The sequence below is a fragment of the Typopeltis vanoorti genome, chromosome 24 (assembly GCF_054136105.1).
Source record: "Typopeltis vanoorti isolate ZY-2024b chromosome 24, IOZ_Tvanoo_1.0, whole genome shotgun sequence".
NCBI lineage: Eukaryota > Metazoa > Arthropoda > Arachnida > Uropygi > Thelyphonidae > Typopeltis > Typopeltis vanoorti.
Genome location: NC_143572.1, coordinates 70394655 through 70411091, shown reverse-complemented (window position 1 = coordinate 70411091; position 16437 = coordinate 70394655). Strand labels below are relative to the sequence as shown.

The following is a 16437-nucleotide window of genomic DNA, read 5'->3' as shown; positions in this document are numbered from 1 at the left end:
GTTTAATCTAAGTCTCAGCTCTGGGTTTGTCCCAATGGGGAAGAAAGAGAGGAAAATAGTTCCATTGCAAAAAGGAGGCTCCAAGACTGATGTAGCAAATTATTGATCTCAGGAGTCATAGTCAAGGTACTGGAAAAATTGATCAAGAGCAAAATACAGAAATGGATAGACAAAAATTGGATACTATATGGGGAAGTGGATAACAATTTTGTGAAGGGTAGGTCATGTCTCAGTAACTTGCTCATACTTGATAATACAGTGACAGCTGAGTTGGATAAGGATAATGGGTTTAAAGTGATACAGCTGGATTTTGCAAAAGGTTTTGATAGGATATTGCATGGAATTCTATTTAATAAATTACAGCATGTGGGGATGGATATAAAAGATGGAGAGATATCAAAGAGTAGTTTATTCAGGAGTAGATTATAGTGGCATGCTACAGGGTTCTGTTTTTGGGCTGCTAATATTAAATTTGTTCATTAATGATATAGGAAAGGATTTTAGAGGGACTATTCAGTTGTTTGCCAATGATGTAAAATTGGGTAGAATAATAGTTAATATAGATTATGTTAAAATCTTTGAGGATAATTTGGATAGACTGGCAGTCTGGGTAAAAAAAATTACCAGTTGTGTACCACACATTGTATACGTAACTGTACTCCAGCAAATTGGAGATATTAATGAATAGGGAAAGTTTAGAGGGCATATTGCAAAAGTGGCTAAAGCAGCTTACCGGATTACTTGGTTACTGAAGAATACCTTGACAAGCAGAGATAAGCAGGTTATTATGCCTCTTTATAGAGGCCAATTTTGACTATTGTCGTGTCCTGAATGATCAAAATTTGGATAAAAGATTAATTCATTCGGGTTCTAACAATTCTTAATTGTAGGCAGAGAAACTTGTACTTTGGCAAGGAAATAAAAATGTATATTATAACTTAAGCAGAACTGAAGAAATGTTTAATTTAGAAATGTGAAACTTAACCTATTTTGTACAGAGTCAAAAAGGGGAATTTATATAAAATTATAGTTAAATTAGAATATCCCATTCTATGTAGTATATGAGAGCAAGTTGAATGTAGGCTAAGGTCCAAAGGTCATGCTTCAGTCGCCCAGTATAACTTATGGCCTAAGGGAAGGAGAATTTATATGGAAAGCGAAGCTTGAATGCATTCTCGGAAGAACGCTATGCGCGATGGATGAGTGCCATGCAGTAAAAAATGTAGCGAAGTGAGGGCACCAAAGTAGGAGGTATAAAAGGGTTTTGCCCCCCCCCCCTCTCTCGAGGTCTTTTGGTTCCTGTTTCCTGCGCTCTTGGATGTTGGCTCTCCCTCTGCCATAAGAGTGATTCCCGATCGGCCGTAGAAGTCATGAGTCGTCTACCGTAGCTTGCGAGTCAAGGCTAGCTAACTCTTCATAGCAGAGTAACTAAGCAATATCGAGTGACCAATAATACAGATGAATGCCAGCGTCAGAGCGGCACATCGCCTTATCGACTCGGGGAGACCATGCCGTGCAGTCATCGTAAGTGAACCCGAGAACAATAGCCTACAAAAGTGCCTTGATGTCTAGACAAGGCTGCTGATAGAACAGAAAGTCATTCCATGGGATGGTAATGTAGAATGTTTAAGTCTTATTTCTAGTTAGAGATATGTATGGACTCTATATGTTAATTTATGTATGGACATTTGATAGAGAGCTTTAGAGGTTACCACATTTGGCAGTGACCTGTCCCTATTTTGAAGAAAGTCTCCCTGGAAGGGATCTGTGTGTGAATTAACTGTAATATATTGTGAGATATGATTAGTGACTTGGGAGTGATTGAAAATCTAATAATTTAAGCTAGTAATGTGTACATTTTATGGATAACTCTGTGGAGCAAGTTATTACTCATGTCCTATTGTGTTAGTAATGATAACTAAATTTTACTAGGAAAGTGATTAAGTTAACCATGTGTTTGATATATTTCTCATGTATAATTCTTAGACCTCAATAAATATGCCTTATTTCATTTGCCTGAAATCAGCCTGTCATATGAATTTGAATTGCCACTCATAAAAAGATTACAGAACCTAACAGGAGGGACACAGGATTATAATTGGAATTTACGGGCCACAACTGCATGCAAAAGCAAAGTGAAACAGGTGAATTGAATTAGTGAATAGAAAGAGTTAAGTAAGAGTGTTAGAGCATCCATTACTGTGTATTATTCTGAGAGAGCCACCTTGGATAAGATCTCATCTATCCTTTGTATTGGCTGGCACAGCATAATATAAATTCGTCAATAATTAACAGGGAGACTGTCTCAGAAGGTAAAATTAACGGCTTTGTCCCAAATTTAGACCAAGCCTCTAACGAATGAAAGAAACACATGTGATTAAACTTAGGAATGGCCCGAATCATAGCTTGATTAAGGAAAAGAAAGTGATAGCTGAATTACTGGTTTTGAATGACAAAATATCACAGAAACCAGAAGAGAAATAACTGTACGAATGAGTAGTAAAACATTAAAGTAAATAGGAAAAGTAATGACATAACACTATTGCATGCAGATCTGGTCACTTGGGGGGTTTCTTGGGGATGAAGAGGAGTGGAGAGGATCCAGAGGTGAGTGACCAAGATAGTATCAGGTCTATGGAATGAACCTTATGAGGATAGGATGAAGATTTGTGGCTTACAGAAATTGGTTGACAGGCAGAAAAGGGGAGATATGATTGAGACATACAAATTACCAATGGGTGTTTACAAGATTAATACAGAGGAAATTTTTCAGGACAGGGTCTGGAGGTGGGAGAACTAGGGGTAGATCACATAGTCATTATTGAAGCAGATGAAGAGGAACTTGAAAGAACAGCACTGAAGTTAAGTAAAGAAGGAAAGAGATATGGGCTGATAATGAACATCGATAAAACAAAAACAGTGATTGGAGAGAAGAGGATGAAAAAGCAATTAAAGGTCAACAGACAAGAGCTGGAAGAGGTTAGGAACTTCACATACCTAGGGAGCAACATAAAGCATGATTAACTGGACTGTAAGAAAGAAATAAGATCTCAGATAACAAAAGCTAAAGTAAAACCACAGGCAATGGACAAGATATGGAAAAGTAAATCAGCGAGCTTTCCCATAAAGCTGAATACTGGAAATGCACATTCACAAGTGCTCTCTATGGTTGTGAGTAATGGTCAAAGACTCTGTGAGATAAATATTGGCTTTCGAAAGAACATGTTATAGAAAGATTCTTTGAACTGGATGGCTACAAAAAGTAAAAAATGAAGAACTGTATCGCAAAGTAAAGTTCAAAGAAAATTTAATGCAGAAAATAATTCAAAGGAAATTAGTTTTTTGGGCATATCTGCAGAATGGATAACAGTAGAAAGATCAAAACCTTGATGCTTGGTACAATGGATGGTATAAATAGAAGAGAATGGCCAAGGCAAGAGTGGGTAGATGATGCGAAACAGTGGTGTGGAAAGAGTTTGCAGGATTTCTATCATATAACTATTATATATTAAACACAAATTTACTATTTCAAATTATTTTATCTATTTACAGAGACATCATCTGAAATGCAATATAAAATTATAATAACACACAAAAAACGAGTGGAAGATGTTAAAGTAGATCCTTTGCAGGATTTGAGTCATCTGGCAGTGGACAGAAAAGTGATGATGAAAGTATGGTGAAACAAGTATCCAACATCAGTGGCCATTGGACCCATGGGCAATGATGAAGATGAAGCACCAGAAAAATTATATTTAGTTTCCAGAGTGCACAATTTGTGCATATTTAGGCTTAGGTGCTAGTTGAAGCTCATCTTCAGGTTTAATGGAAAACAGCATAAAAAATAAAATAATTAAACACAAATTTAATAGTTCAAATTATTTTATCTATCACAGAGACATCATCTGAAATGCAATATAAAATTATAATAACACACACAAAAAACAAGTGGAAGATGTTAGAGTAGATCCTAACAGGGGACATCCTCTATGGGTGCTGATAGTTAGCCTTGACTGTTAGGTGAAAAGTCTAAGAACTACTGGTTCCCAAATCTTTGGAAGTTTCTCACAGATACATTTATTTAGGTTTTATATGTTTTTAAATCTGCTTACAATTCTAAAAAAATTTTCATGGTTGTGTTTACAGTAATGAAACATAGTAGTTTTTTCCCATTTGATTCTGCGTAACGCATACAAAACATGGGAATTCAGACACCACAGCTGGACATATTTCTGTTCTTCAAGGTAGATTTCCCAAGTTTGAACCATTAAACCAGAAGATGAGATCCAAGTTTATTTAATCATGTTGTTAATGGCACTAACTAGATTACAGGTTTGAATCTTTAATGGATAGGACTATCATTAAAGATTCCATATGGGGACGGATATGACACTAGTTAAGTAGATAAGAGGGTGGCTGCTGGACAGATATCAAAAAGTGGTATATGGAGGGGCAGAATCAACATGTAAACAGTGACTAGTGGTGTGCCACAAGGTTCAGTGCTGGGACCAATGCTATTTAATTTGTACATAAATAAACAATTGGTACATATAGAAAATAACCTAAAAGGAAATATTCAGTTGTTTGCTAATGATGCAAAATTATGTAGAATAATAGTTAACCAAGGTGATTTTCAGAGCTAGCAGGACAATTTAAATAGCCTGTCAATATGGGCAAAAATTAACGGGTGTCAGTTTAATATTGAGAAATGTAAAGTTATGCATTTTGGGATAAACAGATTACAAGCCGTGTATCACATTGATGGCAATGTGCTACAGGAAATAGATGCAGCTAGAGATTTAGGGGTGGTGGTGGTAGACAGAGAGTTAAAGGTTAGAAGACATAATTGCTAAGGTGGTCCATAAGATTACTTGGCTATTGAAGAACACATTAACAAGTAGAGATAAGGAAGTTGTCATTCATCTTTATAAGGCCTTGATACATCCACATCTGGATTACTGTGCTCAAATCTGAATTTGAGCACAGTAATCCAGTTTCTTGGGGATGAGGAAGTAGTGAAGATTCAGAGGCAAGTGACCAAGATGGTGAGTGGTCTGTGGAATGCAAAAGTTGGTTGAGAGAAGAAAAAGAGTGAATATGATAAAAATATATAAGTTGCTAAAAGGATTTTATAGGATAGAGGCAGGGGAAATGTTTCAGTACTTGGCTAAAGGGACCAGAACAAGGGGTCATGCCTGGAAGTTGAATAAAGGTGTGATCAGTAGGGATGTGAGAACTAGATTTTTTGCTTGGAGAGTGGTGAATCAGTGGAACAGGTTGCCAAAGTCAGTTGTGAGGGCTTTGTCTGTTAATGGGTTCAAGGAGAGGTATGATAGATTGGATCTCCCGTGATGAGTCTTCGGACTCCATGGAGGTGCTCGTATAATAATAAATTTTCCTTAGATTCCATAAAGATTCTATATCAGTAAGTTCCATATATATTTTAGAACATCTCAAAAGTCTTACCTTAATTTACGCCTTTTAGGCATGCGTTCTAAATCTCTATGTTCTCGTTCCTCTTTTGACATAGACAGAAAATCTGTATTAAGGTTGAATATTGGACGTGCCCATTCACTTATTAGTTTCTGTGCTAGCTTTCTGTTTTCCTTTGTTTCTTTTGGATGTTTATAAAGATACATTACTGCTCGCCCAATTCCACTTTGTTTCAAAAGGCTTTGATCTACTGCTGGAAACTGTAAAAGAAAATTGTTGGAAGTTTTTTCCCACTTGGTTAGACTATAATACATTTAGTTTAATCCTTTATCCAAGTGTAAGCAAAAAAAGTTTGACCTGAAGTATCTTCAGGACTGAGGCAACTCATGGTAAAGGTGGACCAAGCTCTCATCACTCCTTGACAAGAAGTGATGAGAGCTTGGTCCACCTTTACCACGAGTTGCCTCAGTCCCAAAGATACTTCAGGTGCAAACTTTGTTTGCTTACACTTGGATAAAGGATTAAACTAAATTTATTACGTAAAAGAAAATTGTTGTTTATATTTCATACTTCATAGTTTAAGTAACACATTATTACTGGCCTTTCACCTGTAAACATAAATCATCTAGTACTGACATTACCATTTAATTACTACCAAAAATGTTCAAGGTCAATTTTATGTTTGTGTTCGATTTTATAGAGGAAATTGCACATAAAGAAACTGCTCTGAAAAACATATTTTTGTGAAATAATTTTTTTAAAATAGTAAGACATCTGGTAGTAGTAAGATGTCTTGCATTCTGTTTCAGTAAGCAATGTTGGTGGTCAATAAATATATATATATATATATATATATATATATATATATATATATATAAAACTGGATATAAGTAACCAGTTATCACGATGATGTGAAAAAAAAAGTTGAACATAATTCAATATGTATACCAAATTTAATTCACAACTGGCCAACGAGACCACACCCTGCTTATCTGAGACATGAGGTGACTTGGAAAAGAAATTCCGTGTTTAGCAGAGTTTCCAGAATTTATACACATCCTTAGTGCATCTACATTAATAACGTACTTTAATGTGAATTTCACCCACAAAAGGTTACAGAGACAAGAATAAAATAGAGAAGTGAGAAGGAATTCAAAGTAAACTTTATTAGGCATCAATACTCATATTTCAGCACAACAGCATAATTTTCTATATATTATCTGGAATACTATGTACAGATTTGGTCTCCTGGGTTCAGAGGGGAATAAAGAAGCTGTGGAAAAGGTGCAAAGAGTTAAAAAGATAACATATGGATTATAGAATGTATGCTGCAGGCACTGGTAGACAGGAGAAAGAGGGTGTTAGTTATAGAATATTGGTTGATAAAATTTTTGATTATATGGAAGGTGTAGAGAAGACAAGAGGGACATCTGTGGAAGTTGAGTTTGTGTGCAGTTAGGAAAGGGGTGAGGGCTAGGCAGAAAAGTCAGGTTGTAACAATCACGTGTCAAGACAATAGTCATTGTTTTTTTTTTCAGTGCTGCTGGAATTATCCACCGTGAATTTGTTCCTGAGGGCACCACAGTGAAGAGTCAGTATTATTTTTAGGAGTAATACAACATCTGTATGCCCGCATGTGACATGTCAGAAAAGAACTGTTCCACAACAACACACTGCCTGTGAAACAGCTTCTGGCTTCGAAGACGATCTGTGCGATCGACCCCCCCCCCCACCAGATTTGGCTCTTGCAGGCTTTTTCCTCTTCCCAAAGATGAAGTGAGCCTTGAAAGGGGGTGTGCTTCAGCAACAATGAGGACATCCAACATGGACAGACCCAGACACTGAAGGAGGTTTCCATCCACTGTGTATTCGAACATCTGTATAACAGATGTTCAAAGGGAGTTGGAGGGAGATTATTCTGAATCTGTGTAACTGACAATTCCGAATATAGTTCTTTGTTTTGATATAATAATTGTCTCATTGCTTAATGGACACACTATGTACATCATGTAACTGATGCCATGCTCAAACAAATTATGTGATCATACTTATAAATCAATGGATTTCCTTCTCCATGTAGTCATTAATATGTTAATGATAGATACAAAAACTATTTATTATTGGTTAGTTATTTCTGCAAAACAAACCGCTTCCCACATCCCTCCCCCTCCCACCCATACTAAGTCCTTCATAGATTCACACACAAAAAACTAGAGTTTATAAGATGACATATAATTCATTCTCTGCCAGAGTAATTTATTACACCATTGATAATATTACAAATGGAAATAATTGGATATTTATTTGACTGTTACAAATCTATTTACATTTATATTCCTGGCACATCTTTCTCTAAGATGTGCCAGTCATATGCAAAGGGTGCATATCTGATTAATGCAGATTGAAATATAATTAACCTCCCTACCGACCAATGTGGATGAAATAGTGACACCAAATTGCACTTCTTATCCATGTTATTCAATGGATTTTAGAGCTTCGTATCCAGATTTAGCTCAACGTCTATAGACGTCGTGACCGGTTGGGGATTAATATAATTACCTACTATTTTAGAATTTTTAAATATAAACAACTACAGAATTTCTCTTAATTATTGGTGAGCTATATAACCAGAAAGCAATCTTTTTCTTTTTAACATAACTTTGGTTTCTCTAGAAAGTACACAATGATTTTTCATGTGCCTGGCAGATAGCAAATTGGAAGTACAAGATGATTTGTCGCATCCAGTCCCAGGGACAGCTACCATACAATGCAATTTGGGTCATGGCCAGTAACTTCCAGCAGCAGTTCCTATAATTTACTCTATATTTCTTTGCCAGCAGAAATATAGAGAAATTTATTAATATTATAAATAATAAATTATATGCTAACCACAGTAATCTAACTAACAATAAACGAATACATTTTATATTCTGGAAACCAGAATGAAGATGACACACACATAGCAAAGGTGTAGCTTTCATGCTAACAACAGATCCTAGAAGAGCACTAATTGAATGGAAACCAGTTTCTGAAAGAATCATCAAAGCTAGATTTAAAACTAAATACAGAAATGCGACTATAATAAACATATATGGACCAACAAACAATGCAAAAACAGAAGAGAAAGAAGACTTCTATGGCATGCTGCAAAAAAGAAGTAGATGAAGTCAAAAGTAAAGATATGCTTTTAATCATAGGTGACATGAATGCAAAAGTAGGAAATAGTAACGTGGGATATGAACGAATAATGAGAAAAGAAGGTTTAGGAAACTGTAACGAAAATGGGGAAATCCTAAAAGACTTTTGCACTTTCAATGATATGCTCATAGGAGGAACCATATTTAAACATAAAGACATCCATAAACAGACTTGGATATCACCTGATAAGAAATCCAAAAACCAAACAGACCACATTTTAATAAACAGACCTTGGAGAACCCTCTTTGATGGATGTAAGAGTTTGGAGAGGTGCCTTTACAGACCACTTATTATTGATTGCAAAAATAAAAATGAAACAAGAAAAATATTTAAAGGCAAGAACCAAAGAATTAAATACAATATATCCAAACTGAAAAACAAGGATACAAAAGACAAATATAAAGTAACATTAAGGAATAAATATGGAAGCCTTGTAGAACAACATAAGGAAATAGACATTGAAGAGAACTGGGAAAAAATCATCATCATCATCTTCCTTATACACTCTTTTACCTTGCGGTGTTGAGGGTCCATTGATCATCGGACCTCACTCCGTTTACAGGATAAGGTGGTCAGCCTTATGCCTCGGTGTATCCTATGGCCTGTAGTGTTGAGTTCTCAAGGCCAGTTTGCCTGCTTTGCGGGATGAAAAACCCCAGAATAAACTGGGGAAAAAACCCTGCTGTCCACGTCCAAGACTGGCTAACTTGGCTATGGCTGAGGAAGATCCTTCAGCTCCTCACGTCACCGACGGGAATTGAACCTAGGACACTCCTTCCCCAGGCATATGGTTGCGAAGCGCACAGCCACTAGGCTAACCGCGCGGACTCTCCACAAAAACATCAACACCTCCAAAAGAAAATAGATAATTTAAACCAGGAAGCAAATAAATGTGGATTGAAAATAAATCATAACAAGACCAAAGTAATGAAGATAAACCCCAAACAAGAATTAGTCTTTGAAATACTAGGGAAAACACTGGAACAGGTAGATAACTTTATCTATCTAGGATCAGTGATCAGCAGACAAGGAGGAACCAAACAGGACATACAAAATAGAATCCAGAAAGCACAGATTGCATTCAATATGATGAAGAAAATTTGGGGGTCCAAAGAAATAAAATTAAAAACCAAAATTAGGCTCTTCAACACTAATGTTAACCCAGTTTTACTATATGGAGCTGAGACATGGTCACTAACAAAGGAAAACAAAAAATAAAATACAGGTCTATATAAACAAATGCTTGGGGAAGATACTAGGAATATACTAGCCAAATAAAATAACAAACATAGAACTTTGGGAGAGAACAGGTCAAACCAGCATCAGAAATGAAATCACTGAAAGAAAATGGAACTGGATAGGTCACACAATCAGGAACCCAGATAAAGAAATAGCAAAAATTGCACTAGAATGGAATCCCCAAGGCAAGAGGAAAAGAGGCAGACCCAGGATAACATGGAGAAGAGAACTAGAAATAGAGGCAAGGCAGCTGGGACGTTCCTGGAAAGAAATCAAAAAAGAAGCATCGAATAGAGTCAGATGGAAGTCAATGGTTGAGGCCCTATGCTCTGCAGGGAGCGAAGAGGATAGGTAAGGTAATCATCTCATTGCCACATATTTTCCTATCAACAAAATTTCTCTCCTGTTGCCATCTAAAAAACATACTGGCACCTCCATCATTAGCTGGCATTTACCAGATACCACGTGAATGTAATTTAATATACAGTACTTTGGACAAACAGGCCGTTCTGTGGAAAAAAGAATGAATGAACATCAACATTATATCGAATACATGAAACCTCAAAAGTCTGGTCTGGCACAACATAGTATTGATACCAAACACAATATCCAGTGGGATAAAGCTTGTCTTCTCCATAGATGCAAGTTTAAATACGAATGCCTTTTCAAAGAAAGTTGTGAAGCCCTTTTACATCAGCCAAATCTGAATCAAAATGATTCTCTCTCTCTCTCTCTCTCTCCCAAAAGTTTGGAAGATTCTTATCTTATGTAACCATCAAAGAAATAGTTTTTAAGAATTATTTAATATTTTATTAATATTAATTTCTAGCACATGGCAACAGTTTTTAATTGGTAATCCACCGACTGTTATGTACTTTGTATTCCATTCTTTTAAATTGCTTGTTGTCTACACTGATGATGTACTGTTAATTTCGGTATGAAATATTTGTACTTTTATTTCATTAAAGTGAATTACTGTAGTTATCGTGTAACTTATTATTCATAGTTATGCCACAGGTACCTTTAAGATTAGACTTATTCTTTTTTTTCCCATCTTTAATTAAAGATAGCCTATGTAGTCCTGTGAAAATGATGTTTGATTCCTTAATGAAAGATCACCAGAAGAAAGATCATTATAGGTTTGATTCTAGTAACCAAGCAAGCCACCCCTCCATATGACCAAGATTACCATTTAAGAGGCTGATCATCATTTGTGATGGTCCCATGCAATTGAGGTGTAGATCACAAATGTAAATGATGACAGTTACAAAACTGACTTATTGCTCAAGTCAGTAGTGGCCATGTAGGATAAGATTTTTCATCAGTTAATTTTCTTTAATAGTGAGGTAACTTCTTGCAAGCTTGAATACAGTTTCAATCCCAGTTTCTTTTTTTAAAGGTTAAATTAATTAATTATTTATTTATTTTATGGGGACACACATATAGTTCATCATGAACATTTCATATAAGTGACCATTAAACTATAATAGCATTTTGAAACATTAATTATTCCATATTTTTATTTTTATAATTCACACCTTTCTAGTTCTCATTTTTTATGTTTCTCCCATTCTTGCTTGAATTTGTTCCTTTATGTTTTTCATTATGTCCTCAGTATACTGCATACTTCCTTAATATACGATCTTTTGTATTCTGCCTCAGTTTATACTTTCTCATCAATCTTTGCTTTCCTCAGAATGCAGTTTTTCTGAGAATTTTAACTGGCTCATAATGTTATTGCCCAGTACTGCTGAGTCTGAAGTACAGGAACATCCCAGATTTTCTGGCACCAAAATTCTCATAATAATCTAAGTGAGTTAGCTGATCTCATACGGAGGTAGCAGGTTTTTTTCTCCCAGAAACTCAGGTTTTTTTTTCATCCCGCATACAGACAAATTGGCCTTTCAGAACACACGCAATTTACAGACAAAAAAAATACTAGTTGTGGTGGTTGATGGAGATGATGGTAGTAGAGGTTCGGTGTAGTGGTGAAGACAGTTGTATAGTAGGTGTCCTCCCGCAGATGAGTCTTCGGACTCCTTGGCGGTGTCACGATAATAATAATAATTTGAATACATTTTTTCATTTTTGAAATTATGGATTCTACAACAGTGTTAAAATAACTCTTTTTATTATCCCGACTTTTTGATCTTCATATCAAGATCATCACCTGGAGCATACATAAATATACAAGACAAGCTGCGTTACATTTCAAACCGCAAGCTAGAGAAACAATGCTTTAATCACGTGCTACTCACTGGCATGACCTCTAGTAAGAAAAAAATAAAAAATAAAATAAAATAATAATTACATCAAGCTAGATTTAATTTATGATTACATGAATAAACATTCTTGCTTACAGATGGTTTTCCTTCCAGTAATGGTGATGTCCTATTTCTATTATTACAATTGCTATTTTTGATTAAAAAAAAAAGAAAAATATTTATAAATTACAACATGAATAAACATTCTTATAGATTTTTTCTTTAACAGTGATGTCCTATTTTTTAGTATTAAAGCTGTTATTTTAGATTTAGGATCCTGGATTTTCTACAGTCCTGTTTATAGTTTTCTTAGAGAGGAAGGATTCGTGGGACAAATATATGCCTTCCATAAGTACGGGATTTTTAGACTATCATTATTATTTAGATTGGTGTGGTTGATAATGATCTCACACGCTTCCTTAAATTTGCGTTCATACCATGTTTTGGTGTGATGTAGACAACTAGTGCTTTTCCAGTCAATTCTATGTAAGGTGTTCAAGGGTATGATCAGAAAGGCCAGCTTTAGCATAATTATTATATCTGATGTGTCGTTTATGTTCTTTTCGTCTGATTGAAATTGTGCTTCCTTTCTCCTATGTATGGTATGTTGCAGGTGCAGTAAATACGGTATACTCCAGTGGGTCTTTGGATGAGTTGAGTAAGCTTTTTAATTTTGCAGGAGGTTTAAAGGTGGCTTTGAGGTTGTATTTTTGTAGTACTCTGTTTATTTTGTCTGATGCCCCTTTAATGTAGGGAATGGTTATAGTTTTACTATAGTCTGGTTTGTCTTAGTTTTTTTATTGAGGTCTTGTAGAGAGTGTTTTGGCTGTATCAATTTTTTTGAAAAGTATTGCTGATCACTTTAAATTTGTTTTTCAGTGCCTGTTCACTGGAGCAAATCTTCAGAGCCCTGTTTTTCAGGCTATTGATGACACTGAGTTTTTGTGTTGGGTGGTGGTAGGAGTTTATGTGTATATATTGGACAGTATGTGTCGGTTTCTGGTAAACAGCAAAGGAAAAATTGCCCGACGGAAGACGTGTGACAAGTGTATCTAGAAACGGCAGTGTGTTATGTTTTTCAATCTCAATTGTATGCGTTTGTGTTGCTTGTTTAGGTGGCTAAGGAATGTGTCTAGCGGCCATGAAACCAGATCGCGAAAACATCATCAACATATCTAAGCCAGACTTTGGGTTTTAAAGGGGAGGAACCTAAAGCAAGTTGTTCAAAATGTTCCATATAAAAGTTAGCAATTGGGGGGGGGGGGGGGTAATGGCGAGCCCATGGCTATACTTTTTTTTTTTGTAGGTAGAAAGCGTTATGCCCTACAAAATAACCAGAACGTAATACATGTGCAAAGAGCACTGTGATATCTGGAGGAAATTTGTTCTGTAAAAGAAGAATTGTGTCATTGATTGGGACATTCGTAAAGAGGACAGATCATCTTTTTCTAATGTAATGTCTTTGATGATGTTTATGAAGTGTTGTGTGTTTTTGATATGGTAGGGAGAATGACCTACTAGCTCCTTGAGTGTTGCTGCCAATTTTTTGGCTAAGTAATAAGTCGGGCTATTAATCCCTTCGACTATAGGCCTTAGCAGTGTGTTTTCTTCGTGAATTTTCAGTAGCCCATAAATTCTCGGGGCACAAGCATAGTGTGGAAATAGTTTTTTGACCGTATCTTCGGGCCATGTGGTAATTGACTTAAATAGATTCTCTGTTTTCTTTTTTATTCTATTAGTTGGGTTATAGTTAACTAATTGGTGTGTGTTATTGTCTGAGACCAGCAGATTCATTTTTTCCACATAAGTGGTTCGGTTTAAGATAACGGTGGCACTTCCTTTATCTGCTCTGGTTATTAAGATGTTCGGATTTGACTTTGAATATTATGATTTTAAATCACAACAAAACAATAACAAGCAACCTAACTCAACACAAATTAACAGCCACAAAATCATTTAGCGATAAAATTCCCCCTCCTATATCAAAAACACACAACGCTTCATAAACATCATCAAAGACATTACATTAGAAAAAGATGATCTATTAGTCAGTTTTGATGTCTCTGCCCTCTTTACGAATGTCCCAATCAATGACACAATTCTTCTTTTACAGAACAAATTTCCTCCAGATATCATGGTGCTCTTTGCACATGTATTACGTTCTGGTTATTTTGTATGGCAAAACGCTTTCTACCTACAAAAAGAAGGCACAGCCATGGGCTCGCCATTATCTCCCCCAATTGCTAACTTTTTTATGGAACATTTTGAACGACTTGCTTTAGGTTCCTCCCCTTTAAAACCCAAAGTCTGGCTTAGATACGTTGACGATGTTTTCACGATCTGGTCTCATGGACGCCAGACACATTCCTTAGCCACCTAAACAAGTAACACAAACGCATACAATTCACAATTGAGATTGAAAAACATAACACACTGCTGTTTCTAGATACACTTGTCATACGTCTTCCCTCGGGCAATCTTTCCTTCACTGTTTACCAGAAACCGACACATACTGGCCAATATATACACATAAACTCCTACCACCACCCAACACAAAAACTCAGTGTCATCAATAGCCTGAAAAACAGGGCTCTGAAGATTTGCTCCAGTGAACAGGCACTGAAAAACAAATTTAAAGTGATCAGCAATACTTTTCAAAAAAATGGATACAGCCAAAACACTATTAACAAAATTCTCTACAAGACCTCAATAAAAAACAAAGACAAACCAGACTACAGTAAAACTATAACCATTCCCTACATTAAAGGAACATCAGACAAAATAAACAGAGTACTACAAAAATACAACCTCAAAGCCACCTGTAAACCTCCTGCAAAATTAAAAAGCTTACTCAACTCATTAAAAGACCCGCTCCCTCTGCTGGCCCACTCTGGAGTATATCGTATTTACTGCACCTGCAACATACCTTATATAGGAGAAACAGGACGTACAATTATGATCAGACAAAAAGAACACAAGCAACACATCAAACATAATAATTATGGTGAAGCTGGCCTTTCTGATCATGCCCTGAACACCTTACATAGAATTGACTGGAAAAGCACTAGTTGTCTACATCACACCAAAACATGGTATGAATGCAAATTTAAGGAAGCGTGTGAGATCATTATCAACCACCCCAATCTAAACAATAACGATAGTCTAAAAATCCCATACATATGGAAGGCATATATTCGTCCCATGAATCCTTCCTCTCTAAGAACAACTATAAACAGGACTGTAGAGAATCCAGGATTCTAAATCTAAAATAACAACTTTAATACTAAAAAATAGGACATCACTGTTAAAGAAAAAATCTATAAGAATGTTTATTCATGTTGTAATTTATAAATATATATATATATTTTAATTTCTAATTTTTTTTAAAAATCAAAAATAACAATTGTAATAATAGAAATAGGACACCACTGTTACTGGAAGGAAAACAATCTATAAGCAAGAATGTTTATTCATGTAATTATAAATTAAATCTAGCTTGATGTAATTTTTTTTTTTTTTTTTTTTCAATAGAGGTCATGCCAGTGAGTACCATTGGATTAAATCATTGTTTCTCTAGCTTACGGTTTGAAATGTAACGCAGCTTGTCTTGTATATTTATGTATGCTCCAGATGATGATCTTGATATGAAAATCGAAACGTGGGGATAATAAAGAGTTATTTTAACACAGTTGTAGAATCCATAATTTCAAAAATGAATGCTGATCACCATGTAACACTAAAAGAAAGGAATAATCTGAATAGTTTGCTGGACCGCAAAAGATGAAGGAATGAGTGTGCATACAATCACTTAATTATTTACACTTGATGGTGAGTCTTAGCTTATTTTGCTGAAATTTAACCCTAGTAAGCGCTGTTGAGCAATGAACAGTTGACAGTGGTGGTGCTGTAAAGAGTAGGCACAATATCCACTTACACTGATATTTATACTAATGCAGTTTATTTAATCACTTAATTCACATTTAATATTTACGTTTCTAGTAGTGAATGGTGTTTAGAGATATGGAAGAAGTACTGTATAATTAGTAAGTCAGCAGTATACTGATGAACCATCATTATGTGACCTCTGTTGAATTGGCAAATGGCTAAGCAGGCAAGGTTCTGAAACCGAAAGTTCTGAAAAATAATTAGTGGTGTATCTGTATCAGTAATTATGTGACTGTTGGTATGGATGTAATATTTTAAGCTTTGAATATACAAAGGCTAAATCACATTCCTTTATCATGCTTTAATTTCATATTTAGTCAGTATACAGCAGAAGTATTTGGAAAATAGATAAATTACC

At 35.5% G+C, this 16437-nt stretch overlaps 1 protein-coding gene across 1 annotated transcript in view; it reads right to left on the bottom strand.

Moving 5' to 3' along the window:
• The window catches only part of LOC150093395 (uncharacterized), a 188640-nt gene that overhangs the window by 37739 nt on the left and 134464 nt on the right, over positions 1–16437 (bottom strand). Inside the window, exon 12 of the mRNA XM_090413821.1 lies at positions 5467–5693. Coding sequence (XP_090269947.1) covers positions 5467–5693 — 227 coding nt within the window. The remainder of the gene's footprint in view (positions 1–5466; positions 5694–16437) is intronic.